Source organism: Cheilinus undulatus, linkage group 17, assembly GCF_018320785.1.
Source record: "Cheilinus undulatus linkage group 17, ASM1832078v1, whole genome shotgun sequence".
NCBI classification, from domain to species: Eukaryota; Metazoa; Chordata; class Actinopteri; order Labriformes; family Labridae; genus Cheilinus; species Cheilinus undulatus.
The window spans coordinates 35,652,620-35,666,975 of record NC_054881.1 but is presented as its reverse complement, the minus strand read 5'-3'; the positions used below and the strand labels follow the sequence as shown (position 1 = coordinate 35,666,975).

General features: G+C 38.6%; 1 protein-coding gene across 1 annotated transcript in view; it reads right to left on the bottom strand.

The window, feature by feature from the left end:
* Positions 1–12,237: 12,237 nt before the first annotated feature.
* zswim6 (zinc finger, SWIM-type containing 6) overlaps positions 12,238–14,356 on the bottom strand; it is a 49,378-nt gene continuing 47,259 nt past the window's right edge. The window contains exon 14 of the mRNA XM_041810189.1: positions 12,238–13,527. Coding sequence (XP_041666123.1) covers positions 12,665–13,527 — 863 coding nt within the window. The 3' untranslated portion in view covers positions 12,238–12,664. The remainder of the gene's footprint in view (positions 13,528–14,356) is intronic.

Here is a 14,356-nt window from a genome sequence, read left to right as displayed (position 1 = left end):
TGATTGGCTTTCCCCAGCAATGTGGAGTTATCATACGTCCATATGTCCGTTTACCCTTTGTTCCCTGTCAGGCCTAAACTAGTCCCCAAAAACTCTCTTACCAGAGATTAAAGTGAGCAAGCTATAAGTCTGCTTAGCCTCAGAAACCCTTTAGCATCACACATCAAATCAGAAAGGTCCGGTTATATCAGATTCTTTAACATATACTGAAGAGGTAAATCACTTAAACAGGTAATGCACGGTCAACATTAGACCCAGTCTTTAAACAGCCCACCGAGCTTGAGATCACAGATGCAGTCCCAGAAAAGCACATTAATTAACTGCTCACACTTTAATATATTGTAAATGTAATAGATGCCCTCAGGTGATATCCAACAAAGGCACATAAATTAAATTTAATGTATTAATTTCCTTTTTTTACCATAAATCTCACAGCACAATTACATTACACAGTTAAATTGGATGGTGGGGAATTATTGCAGCGGGTTCAAATGTTATCAAGAGGAGCAGTTCTGATATTAAATCCAGGCTGTTTTTTTTAAAGTGCTTTGATTGAAGAGATTGCTTCATTTTCCTAAAAGCTGGGTTTGCAGGCTTCTCAACAAAGTGAACAAATCAATCATCTGACAGGGTGGATGTGGAAGACTCTGCTCAGGCCGTGATACCTCTGGAGGTATTAATTAGTGTTTAATTACAGCCCCGGTCATAAATATCAATAACGGAGTTCTCTGATTCCACTGGGGAGTAGACGCGTCTCTCTGGGGTGCTTATGTGATATTTTAGTGCCTGGAAATGTCAAAAAAACAGGGACATAATTACCTGACAATGATTACTTGACCACACTAAGGATCAGTCCTGACAGAGGGGTACAGGGCTGTATAAAAAGAACATTTCCAGAGGTACTCTCCAAACCAAGACCATGATATTTCAATGCATTATGATCTTTTTATTTCAAATATGCATTTTTGAAAAATTCTAATAGTAGAAATTGTCTGCAATGTTGTTTCTGTTTAAGAAAAACTACTTTAGAACAGCTAAGATCGAGTCATATGACCACCTTACACCTTATGACTGAGATCAGGGTAGCGCACTGCAACTTCAGCAAGACTCTCATGATTTTACTCTGACTTTGGAATTTTGTCTGTAACTTTGAAATCACTTGAAATGTCATTAGGTGTAAGGCCAATTTTTTCCAAACCTCCCCAACAGTGAAGCATGGTGGTGGCAGCATCATGCTGTGGGAGGTTTTTCCAGCAGCAGTGACTGGGAGACTGGTCAGGGTTGAGGGAAAGCTGAATGAAGTAAAGTACAGAGATATGCCCAGGACCTCAGACTTTGGACCCCATATGGGTCTTTGGGTATAAATGCCAATACAGATATTAGGGAATAAAACATTCTGATAACCAATAAATGAAATTTTAACAATCTTTAAAAATTCTCTATAGATAAAACAAACAGCTGCTTCTAATCCCTTGAGTATAGGTGAAAAACTATTGTGAATGAAATGCTGTGCAAAAATGCAACAACCTCTAGGAAACAAAAATGGTGTACATTACTTTGCACAGATGTGTCTAATGAAGTGGTCAGTGGTTGTGTTTATAAATGATGAATTAAGTGTCATTACTGAGACTTTCTGGGGTTACAAATGTTGTTTTATCACGAGTGTCTGATGCTGAGTGTAGATTAATGAGAACAAATGAATACAACAACAGTAGCGTCAGGCTGCAACATAAAACTGAAAAAGGTGAAGGGGGTCTGAGCACTTTCTGTATAACAGAGATTTAAACTACAACAAAGCAATCGCAGTAAAATAGGATATATACATACTTTACTTTTACCACTGACATTATTTTAATACATTTTATAGAACAAATAGGCCTATTATTTGTCTGTAAACACAGTGGATGGCTATGTAGGCTCAAATTTTGATATGTGAGCTTTTATTTTGAAATATTCATCTTTTCCAATGGGTCACATTGCTTTTTTCTCAAGTATTTCATTAAAACAAGAAAACAAAGTAACGGAACTGAAATAAACAAAAATGGACAACTTTATTAATATTTTGCTATTTGTCTTTCTGTTTTTGACTGAAATGATTCGGTGTTTTTGTCGAAAATTAAAAAAAACAAGAACACGGATTGTTTTTTCTATTTTACTTTCAAATAAAAAAAATAAAAATAAAAATAATAATGAGAGTTTGTCCCATTGTCCCGAAAATACACTGACCCGAGAGCATACATGAAGACGAGAGAGGCTTTTAGTGTTTTACTTATAATAATAGTGGCTCTTGAAGAAAGTTCATAACTGCAGCTGTTGGTCGCGAATAATTTCCAGCAGAAACTCATCCTCCATGTTGTCTGAGCGTCTTCGTGGTAAACAATCCAGCATGGTCTGCCTTTGGCTAGGGGGGGCGGCTCCTAGCTTAGCTAGTAAGTAATACGGGGTTTTTAACCCTTTACCTACTGCCAGAGCGCCGGCGCTGTGTTTAATATGTCCGTGGTATTACCGCAACTCCATCAAAGTTTGTCCGATCAGAAAAATTCCAATGGTGTTGGAAAGCTGAGAATTGTGGGCATGCACACATATATGGCTCATTACGGTACTTGCAACCATATGAGGTGGGCATTCATAGCAAAACACCAGTTTTGTCTTGTTCTTCTTTTAAACTGCTGACAATTCTATATTATGTGCAATAATCATTAACCAGATGTTGAAAAGTCAAGTTCAAGTACTCCTGGGAAAAAAGGGACCACAGCTTTCAAACTTCCAGCCATAATAACAAAATATGTCCAAATCGCCATTTTAAACTCAGTAGGTAAAGGGTTAAAAGTCTACGGGTACCTCAGTTGATGTCGCGACAGTTTGTGCAAATAACTTCAGTCTTATCTGGCATTATCTTAAATCTGAACCTGCGATTCAAAAGTCTATCCTTTATCCGTATCTGCTCGCTTGTACCTCATCACCACGGCACCGCTTCCTGGTCTCAAGAGTACCTTGAGGCAGACAAGATGGCCAACATTTCAAATTCATACCGGAAGTTTCAACCGGAAGTCCGTATGTCTAAGGTTAGGCTTAGGCATTAAAACCCGAGTGGTTAGGTTCAGGGTAAGGCGGTGGGGAAGGTGATATATTTGAGATCCAGCACCAAGGGTTAGGCTTAGGCGTGAAAAAGACTGACAAAGACTGGCAGCCGAGTCCAACACGAAGAAGAAACTTCCGCTTGGGACTTCCGGCATGGATTGGATGTATAGTGACGCCCATGTCAGCCTTCTTGACTCTCCCTGGTCTCGCAAACTACAGGATGGGTTGAGGGTCATAAAGAACATGCGTGTGCTAATTGTGCGACAAAAAAATAGTGGCCTCAAAATGAATGTAATTTAATGCATTAATAGTGCTTTGACAGCCCTTATACAGAGGAAGTTAGAAACAAAGAAAATTAAATAGGTAATCTATAGTTTATGAATATTTATGTTCGTTTTGCAGATAAAAAGTAGAACAGACAGAAAAACATTAGTGTTAAGAAACCTTTCATGTCCATCAAATTATTGTTTGTGACTTAAAAAATCATTATGTTTCATGAAAAGGATCACACCAATCATTTTTCTGATGCATTTTTTGAATCATTGTTCTCATCTGAAAAGCTCCTAACTAGGAGATAATAATAAATAGTTGGGCTAAAGAGCCTCTCCATCAGCCACACTCGTTAGTGCCGATCAACAGGAGGAGAGGCCCGCTCTGTTGCCAGGCGACAGGAGAGGTTATTTTCAATCGGTCCTGGGAGACTATCATTACTGGCTGCTTGTGTAACTGACCATGAGAGCAATTACTCCATATTTGTCTCCAGAGTGACAGTTTTTAAATCGAGCACATTTTTAGGTAAACTGACTAAAAGTAGCTGAAAGGTTTGGCATGGTGATCAAAGCATTTCAAAGAGCCTGTAAACATAAAAAGGCTTGTCCTGGCTCTACTAAATGGAAATAAAAGGAGGACTCTGAAAGAAAAACATCTTTAATAAAATACAAGAGTAAATTAAAGGGAACTGAAATTAAAAATCAGATTAAATTGGTTGTTTTTCACTCGATGCTGTCTTTGTGTGCTTCAGTAAGAAGGGTTTGGCCTTTTAGGAAACACCTAATTGCTATTGGCTGTTCCATCCGCTCTGACATTTATGAAAACTTTATGGGCAGCAATCGCTCCGGCTTGTGACATTTTGGATTCCCTCTAAAGCTGTGAATATGAAGGTTTTTTTCACCTTACGGGTTGCTGGACTCGAAATGAAAACGACAACAGCTCCCACACAGAGTTTCTCTTTGTTGCAGATGAAAGAGCGATGAGAGAAAAGAGAGCGACGGCGTTTTCATCCTGCCAGAAAAAAGGTCATAAATATGATGCATCCTGATGGAGACAAAGGTCCCGTTTGGTTTGGAGACTAAAATCCTTTCACAGCTGGTTTAAGTCTGCTGGTAATTGAAATGATAAAATAATGACCAGAGAGTCTAGCAGAGGCACACCAGCTCCAAAATGTTTCTCCTGATACTCTAAATAACGGTTGAAATAGCACGGTAAGTCTCAATAAGACACGATACGATACAAGATGATTAAAACAGGATACACCAACTTTGCAGTAAGTCCTATATTGTTAATGCACAGTATGCAAATTCTGCATGCTACTCAGCTCCACCTACATACATTACTTACTACTTGTTCTTAACTGAGTCCTGTATTCAATAAAACTGCTCTTGCCAAGGTGTTTTCCCTTTCATGGATGAATTTCACATAATGTGGCAGAAAAGCTGTTAAAAGTGGCCTTTCTGCTGCAAGCAGATTGTAAAACAATACTGGATTGTTTCAAAAATACACAGACCTCTCTTTAATGTAAAAGTGAAAACAGATTTCTGTACAGTAATGCCAATTAAATAAAAATATTTTATGTGAAATAACTGACTGCATTAATATTCACCCTCTTAAAACTGACAGTCCTAATTCAGCAGAGGTTCAGCCATTTGGTGCTAGTAGTCTCATGATAAGTTAAATGGGGATCACCTGAGTGCATTCAGGTGATGGTTGTATAAAGACACCTGTGTCTGGAAGGTCCAGTCACTGGTTTATCAGTATTCATGACTACCATTACACCATATAGACAAAAGAACACTTCAAGCAACTCAGAGAAAAGGTTGTTGAAAAGTGTAAGTCAGGAGAGGGACATGAAAAAGTTTCCAAGGTTGTGAACATCATGAAGAAATGGAAGGAATATGGCATGTGTATAAATATACCTAGATCAGGCCGTCCTTAAAACTGAGTGAGCGTGCAAGAAGGAGACTAGTGAGAGAGGCCACCAAGACACCTATGACTACTCTGAAGGAGTTCCAAGCTCCAGCAGCTGAGATGAGAGAGACTCTGCATACAGCAACTGTTGTTCTTCACCAGTCAAAGCTTTGTGGGAGACTACAAATGGACTCCAAACACTGCACATCACCACAAACCCACCATTCTCACTATGAAACATGGTAGTGGCAGCATCATGCTGTGGGGATGCTTCCTGGCAGCCAGACCTGTAAAAGTAGAGGGTAAAATGATGCAGGAAAATCCTTGAGGACAATCTTATTCAGTCTGCAAGAGAACTACAGCTTGGGAGAAGATTTATTTTCCAGCAGGACAATGACACAGAGTAACAACAAAAGCTACGCAAAAATGGTTTCAAGACAACAAGGTGAATGTTCTGGAGGGGCCAAATCAAAGTCCGGACCTCAATCCAATAGAGTGTTTGTGACTGGACTTGAAAAGGGCTGTTTATGCCATATCCCTGTGCAACTTGACAGAGCATGAGCATCTTGCAAAGAAGAATGGAATAAAATTGAAGTGTCCACATGCACAAGAGAACCGATCCACTCAGACTCAGAGCTGAGATTGCAGCCAAAGGTGCATCTACTTAAAAGGGGTGAACATTTATACAGTCAGTTATTTTGCCTTACATATTTATTGACATTACATTGCATAAATCTGTTTTCACTTTGACATTGAAGAGATTTTTTTTTTAAATCAAAAATCCAAATTATACTGACCATGGTTGATTTATAATGCTAATAAAAGGGTAAGGCATCCAACAGATGTTTTGTTGAATGGAGACAAGGGTCAGTGGGTGCAACAGGAATGATAAACATGCCTTCCAAACATCCCCCATATGAACATTTCTCATCACAGCATCATCATCTTTGCATGTGTGTTGAAATGCTTTCAGCAGGACCAGACAGTCTAATTACCTAAGATAGCGTAACCGTCATGGCGCATTAAATCAGTGGGCTCCTTTGACATGGTTAGGAAATAGAAAACAACATTTCACATACTGCTTAAACTGCTGCTGTTAATCTCAAAGAAGGCTAAACAATGTTAGCTATCCCTGCTGTCTGAAACTGTCGTTAAACTCCTTTTTACTACCTTTTAAACTCAGTCGTTCCAGCTTCTCCCCCTCTTTGCTTTGAGCCATTGTGGTCCTCAATCTGACAGCTGATCAGTATTTAGGGGCCACTGGTGTTGTGGGGCAGGTGGGATGCTCTCCCTGCAGTCACCCTGCTGTGTCTTCATTTGCATACTGGATCAGATTATCATTACATTATGTATTCCAAGGACAAGCCTAAGCGTGATGGATGATTGGTGCAGTCTAGTAATCTTCACCAAGGTGTTTTGTCCAGCCTCATATTTCTGCCTCCAGACCGAGCTGCAGTGATCAAAAACGCTGCTGCATCAGGGTCAGATTATCAGTCCATGACTTATTCATGAGTAGTTTCTATTAATGCCGCTCATATTGTGTTCCATTTATTAATTAACCAGGTTTCTCTTATATTACACACATAACAGATAAAAAGACTCCATAAATTCAAGAATTTATATACCCTAAATTTAAAGGTATCTTTTCTTTTTTCCTTGAATCCCTACAGATATTTAAATCACTCCAAAAACCCTTAAAAGTCCATGTAAAGTAAAATCCAGACTTTGTGTCTTAAAGGGGACATATTTTATCCCTTTAAGACAAGTTTATATTGGTCTCAGAGGTCCCCAAAACATGCCTGTGAAGTTTGTTGGTGAATAAACACTCCAGCATTGGATTTTTGCATGTTTATAAAACCCCTCTGTTTCAGCCCTGCTCAGAATGAGCTGTTTCTGTGTCTTTATATGTTAATGGACTGTCTGGCTCCGCCCCTGGCCACACCCCTCTCAGGAAATGGATGTGGCTTAATCAGTGTGGCTCTCCTGATTCTGCTCTCAGCTGGTGAGGAGGATCAGGAGAGGAGGGCAGAACTTTCTTGCAAAAGGGGAGGGCCAACCGATGCTGGGGGCGGGGCTAACTTCCCACATGACATCATGAGGGGAAATCTGAGAACAGCTTGTTTTTTGAAAAGTGTGTGTATGTGTGTGGTGTGTTTCTGGTACTTGAGGGGATTTTGGAGAGGCCAGGGAGAAAAGAGAAAAATGTCCCCTTTAACACACTATACATGTTGGAATAAGGTTGCTGTAAACGTGTTGAAACACAGATGTATGTGTGACTGAATTTTGGAGTTAGAATCTTAGAAAGTTGTTCACCTCTTTCTTGGCTTGGTTTAATTTGAGTGGGGCAAATAAAGGGGCCCATGACATCACCAGTCTTGATGGGGAATTACCCCGCCCCCCCCCCCAATGCTACAATGATATAAAACCACCAAACAGTTCATCTCAGTACAGTCTGTCATTAGCTGATGTTACTGCCTTTATTGAAAGTTCACAGCCTGCTATGTTTTCGTTCATTGTGATCTCAGCAGAGGTGTGCAGTCAGGGGTAACAAGGCTAGCACTGCCCTGTAAAAACAAAAATGATATTTATATATACAGTGCTTAACAAATTTACTAGACCACCTGTCATATTTGTCTCAGAGAGACCATCCAGCATCATGAAGTGCTTTAATGCGGACTCTTTCATTTACAGTGAGCTCTCCGCGTTTTACCATTTTGAACAGGAATGAGGAATTTCAAACTGAATTCACCCAAATTTGAGCCGGCTCACTGGGCTTCTTGGAGAAGTCAGAAATGAATCAAGCATAACATTCAACCACTAAAACTCATTTTTCTGTTCAGGAATGCAAATAAATAACTATAATTAGACATATTAATCAAGAAATAATAGTGCGCTTTACTATTTATTACGTTTTTTTGTAAATCAGTCAACCTGATAATTCATGGACAACAATAATAGTTATATTTTAGCATTAAAAATATCATTTCAGTTTATGAGCTTCTACATAATGGTGTATTAACCATTGCAGAAAGACACAAAATGATTTTGGTAATTACCAATGCCGTTAATTTAGGGCAGCTGTGGCATAAACCTTACTTTGGGTGGTGGTCAAATAAATTTGTTAAGCGTTATATATATATATATATATATATATATATATATATATATATATACATATATATATATAATTTTTTTTTAGTGAACAAATGGTTACATTTGTGGCACATAAATTTCCAATGTCCTAAATGCATCACAGCTCCTTTCCTCTGCCAGGGCCAGCGGTAGTTGCATTGCAAGCCTTGAGCTGAAACTGGGCGTTACTTTTGGGGTTACAACATTAAGTGACAGTGTCATCGGCCAATCAAATTTTGATGTGTTGACAAAACACCCTAGGACCAGCAGACTTTCTTCTGCTGGTCTGGGAGTGGCCATTCAAATGAGCGGAGGTGCTTGGCCCATGATCGGCACACTACTGGATCTCAGCCACAGTGGCCTACGGGTCAATAAAAGCATCATAACAGAGAGATTTGTGCCAGAAAACAGTAAATTTAATCTCCAACATCTCTCTGCTCTGGCACAGAGCCAGACAGCTCCGCTCTGATCAGATGTATTTTTTTTAATTTAAGAGGATATTTTTTCTTATTAGTGGGTGTGTCTTTCTTCAGCATTCAACTGACACGCCCACACCACCTGAGAGCAGATTTTACTGCCTCATTTTTCAGGAGTTTGAAGCTTAATTTTATAAACTTAGTTATGTTTTTCGTGACTAAAATTTGACCTGACATTTCACAACACTGTGGCCGGTCTGATAACAAACTTAAACCAAATATTTTTAAATCACTTTACAGGGACTTTAAAGAAACATAACACTGGGATTCAGCTAGAAAAATCTGATTTAGTTGAATATCCTTGATTTCAGAGGGCAAGAGCTTAAATAAAACAGACACCATCCTCTCAAAACGCTTTTATTCAAAACAAATGATTCATTAACAAGTTTATAAAACAGTGATTTAGTTACATAAATAAATTGATCAGTGTATCAAATCTTAGTAACTTCATGAGCATGATGACATGGTTGTACAATCATTTACCTAACGTAATAAATAAAAGGGAGCATACTTCTCAACAAAAAGGAGCTACTAACAGACCTCTAATGAGGCCACCGACAAGAGACAACACTGAGAAACAGTTGAAATGAGCTTTAAAAGCACAGAATACAGAGCTGGTTCAGCTACAAATTAAAGACACTAAAAAAAGGTTGAAACCAAAGTTGTTTGTCATATGAAAAAAGTTTGGTAGTTAGAACTCCCATTTGGTTATTTTAAAGCATTAAGAGAAGGCAAGAAAGAAGGCTGTTCTTGTGTGAGGAATTCCAAAGAGAAGTTAAAACCATTTCAACTGAGGAAGAGGAACAATTGGAAAAACAGTCAAGACCGACAGTATAGAGCAACTTTCTGTCCTGCACAAAGTCGAGGTGTCAGAATAACAGGCATGGACACTGGGCGTAAAAGACAGCATTAAAGAGCAGATCAGAATCTGGAATCCTGCAGCAGGCGCCAGCTGAATGATGCTACAGCTCTGCATCCACAGTCGTCTCTTTCTTTCAATCCTCAATACGCCTCTGTATTCAAGAGAATACCACTTTGCAAGTCCGTTTCCTGTCAGAAACAACTGGCCAGTATCTGCAGGGCATTACATGTCTGCAGAGTTAACCATTCGAGTCTTTGAACTGGCCCCTGCTGCAATGCAAGGCGAACATTTTGAAGTCCTTCTGATATGTTTTCTTTTTACTTGTTTCAAAACCAAAAGTACTGCAGCTTCAAGTATTGTGCCTTACATAGAATATTCTGTCATAATTTAGTTAACATATACATTATTTCAATATTCAGACATATACTTTCATATATACAGGACAATAAAATGCTTTTGTTCTCTTTTGTTTTCTTTTTTGTCCACTTTCTTCCAAGAGAAATCCCTGAGAATGAATGTTTTGCCAAGTTTCCACAAGAGCAAGCACTGCAACTGTTTGTTTTTGTGTGTCTCTGTAAAATTAGCATACTGAATGTCTGAGGCAACACTGCACAGCCAAAACAATCAGCCCAGAGGTGGCGAGAAACAAATCCATACTGTGGAAATGCATTCTGACAGTAAATCTGGAGTTCTTCGTTTACTCCACAAAGCGGATGGGTGAGGTGTTTTAGAAGGGGGGCGCTGTAGAGTAAAGCTGGGTCCTTTAAGAAGAGGTACTTGTCACTTCAGATGGAGCTGCTCCATTTGGTTTAAAGCCGTTTCTTTTCTTTTTGAGGCTATCAGCGTTATTTGAGGGAAGGAGTGCAAGGTAGACATTTTGCCACTGGACAATAAGGATATACTCAGTGTACAACTATTTCTCTCTTACTTCCATACATATAAAGGGAAACACAATAAATTTGACAGATTTCTCCTTCGGCAACTCATAAACACAAAAATGCCAGCAGTCTCTTTTATGTTTGACAGATTTTTCTTCCATTTTTGAGCTCCTAAAAGGAGAAAAATTGACCAAAAACATCACGTCATTCCTGTTTGTTTGGGGTGGTATTATTCCAAACACTTAAATCTGGGGTGTCAAACTCAATCTCGGGGGCCAAATCTGGTAGTACCAGATCATATTTTTATTATAACTGGCCAAGCAGTATGTGGTCAGCAGATTTTCTTCAGTATAAAAATGTAAACTTAACCCTGATGATGTAAAATATCCTTGTTAATACAAAAAAAAAAAAAAAGTTAAGAATATGGGAAAAGAAATGTATGTTTCAATTTCATATTTTCAACTCACAATTATGACTTAAAATGATGGTTTAGACTTTTTAATTCATGTTTTGCCCTTTTCAATTCAGAATTCTGACATTTTATCTTATATTTTGATCTTTTAGGCACAAAATGTAAAATGTTTTGACCTTTACAACTCAACTCAATGATTTTGGATTTAATCTCACATTTTGACATTTAAAACTCATACTTTTAAATTTTATTTCATAATCTGACCTTTAAATGGCATGATTTCAAATTTTATCTTAAATCTTGACCTTTAAAAGTCAAGATTATGAATTTTATTTCACATTCTGACCTTTAAAATCATAATGTTGAATTTGATCTAATATTCTGACCATTTAAGTCATGATGTTAGATTTTATCTCCAATTTTGACCCTTAAAAGTCAAGATATTGAATTTTATCTTTTGTTTTAACCTTTTAATCTTGTGATTTTGACTTTCATATTTCATCCTGATGTCAACTTTGATTTATTTTTTTCCCTTTTAAAAACCTTATTTTGACTTTTTATGTCATGTTTTTTACCTTTTCTCTCAGATTTTTAGCCTTTAGATGTATAATTTTGATTTTTTTCAATCTCCAAATCATTCATCATTAGTGCCAAGTTTTTGTTGACCTTTAAAAATCATAATGTTGAATTTTACTTCATATTCTGACTTTTAAAAGTCAAGATTTTGATCTTTATCTCATATTTTGATGTTTCAAAACAATGGTTTTTGGAATTTAACTCATATTTTTACCCCTTGAACTCATAACTTTGACTTTATTCTCATATTTGACCTTAAAAAAATAATTATTTTGAATTTTATCTATGTTTTTCAACATTTTAAACCCATAATTTTGAATTTTATCTTATGTTTTGACACTTTACACTCCTAACTTTAAATTTTAATCAAAGGTTTTGACCTTTGAGGTTCAAAATATTAAATTCTTATCACATATTTTGACATTTAAAAGTCATAAATTTAAATTTTATCTCAGATTTTCAATCTCAATTTTTACCTTTTAAACTTATGGTTTTGATTTTATCTCATATTTTATCCTGATGTCAACTTTCTGTTTCATATTTTTTTCTTTTAAAAACATTATTTGACTTTTAATGTCAAGTTTTCAACCTTTTGAACTAATAACTTTGACTTTTTATCTCAGATTTTGAGCCTTTAGATTTATAATTTTGACTTTGTTTAATCTCCAAATCATTTTTCATGAGTGCCAAGTTTTTTTTTAACCCCATAATAATTCAATAATTCATTTCTGATGAAAATGAGAATGAAAGTTTATGGTTGAAGGTTTACCCTGTTAGGCTTTCAGGTTAGACCCAAATCCAGAATCCGGCCCCTGCTGTGACTGAGTTTGACATCCCTGACTTAAATCAACCAAGGATCTCATTAAAAGTCATGACTAACTTTTATCCCTCATAGTCTAACCACTTGCCTTCAGGAAGTTGTGGTCATTTGGCCGTTTCAGTGCCAAATCAAAGGAATAGGATTTGCATGAATGTTGCTTTAGGAGTATTTTAACTTCAAGTTAAAGAGGATAAAAAAGGAGACTCAAGTAAAAACAGGCAGATTTGGTTGTTAAGTTCTCCGTCAACCAAACCTCTCTCGAACAAGCATCATGAGTTTCTTCTTGCCCTTGTATATCTGTTTCAGGTTGTCTATGAACTGTGTGAACTGGATGTGCCCATCATGAGCCATGAGAAAAGTCTCTCTGGCTTTACTAAGAAACTCGATGAATTCGCTGTAGTGGCGTGGGCTAATGTGTGTCAGCCTCGAGTGCGTCGTGTTGATGTAAGCTCCGATCGTGGCGTCCAGTAGCTGCCTGAGGGGAGCCTTATCCAGAGGCATGAGCTTCCCAGAGTTCCTTCGGTTGTGCAGAGCCACCATGCCCGGCGTGGTTAGCGTGCATCTGCGCAAAATATCCGACAAGACGGTTGCACATTTCACGCTCTTCACCACCAGGGGGATAACGGATGCCAGTTCATTTTTCCCCAGTGAGTGGCTGAGAGCGCACGCCCAGAGCACGTCGTTGATGGCCGGGTGCGTGTCCTGGTTGTAGCTGAGGTTCAAGTGAGTCAATGCTAATGTTGCGAGTTTGTAAGCCCTCATAGGATAGCCGCGGTGCTCCATGTAGCGCGCTATCGTAAACAGCTGTGTGTAGTTCATTCCTGTGGCGGCTGCGTCCAGTACAATCTGATATGCCGTCTCGAAGGCAATGTGGTCCTTCTCACAGAGCGTCAGAGCCGACAGGGCACAGTTTTGGGGGTCCTTCATGGCACACTGCAGGGCGAGGGTACGGGCGGAGTTGGCCAGATTTTCCTGCTGATGGCAGTCCAGATGCAGGCGAACGATGGTGCTGTTGGACATGACCGTGCTGGCCACGACACTGGTGGCTTCAGTGGGGGTGAAGAGAGTAAACCAGCTCTGCATGATGCTGTCTAGTGCAAAAACACCTGTGCAAGAGAGAAAACAAGAGTTTAGTTTAAGATATCACTGATGGAAAGTCTTTCTGTTTTCATTTTAATTTTGGCATCCCTCAAGGCTCAACCATGGGTCCTCTTCACTTTCATTTTTTTAAGCTTACATTTGGTACCTTCTTTTCTACATCGATTTTTTCTCTTTAGTTGGCAATTCCTTAAACCAGTGGTTCCCAGGCTTTATTTCTTTGGGCGTCCCTACTCATATCTAAGAAAAGCTAAGCCCCCAAAGGACCCACTTGGAAAAGTAAACATCCATTTTAAAGGTCACATATTATGCAAAATACACTGTATATGGCTTTTCTAACAAAAATATGTGCCCCTGGCCTGTCCACAATCCCTCGATTACCCCCCCCCCCCCCCCCCCCACACACACACACACACAATTTTCTCAACCCTTCAGGAAATGTGTGCTGAAACAAGCCGTTTTCAGTTTTTCCCCTCATGATGTCATGTGGAGAGTTAGCCCCGCCCCCAGGTTCGGTCATCCCTCCCCCCCTTGGAAGGAAGTTCCACCCTCCTCTCCTGAAGATCAGGAGAGCCACATCCATTAAGCCAGTGGTTCTCAACTGGTGGGCTTGCCCCAAAAGTAGGTCCCAGAGCAGTTTTTAGTGGGTCGCCAACTATATCACATTTTATTCCTTTTTTGTAATAATTGGTAAATTTGAATGTTTTAGCAATTTTTCAGTGCATTTATCACCTTTTCTTGCAATAAAAGAGCTGCTTTTGCCATGTTAATGAAGTTATTTCTCAAGACTGCTGGAAAACTGGCTAAAATTTACAGGTTACCATGGGGAAAAGGGGG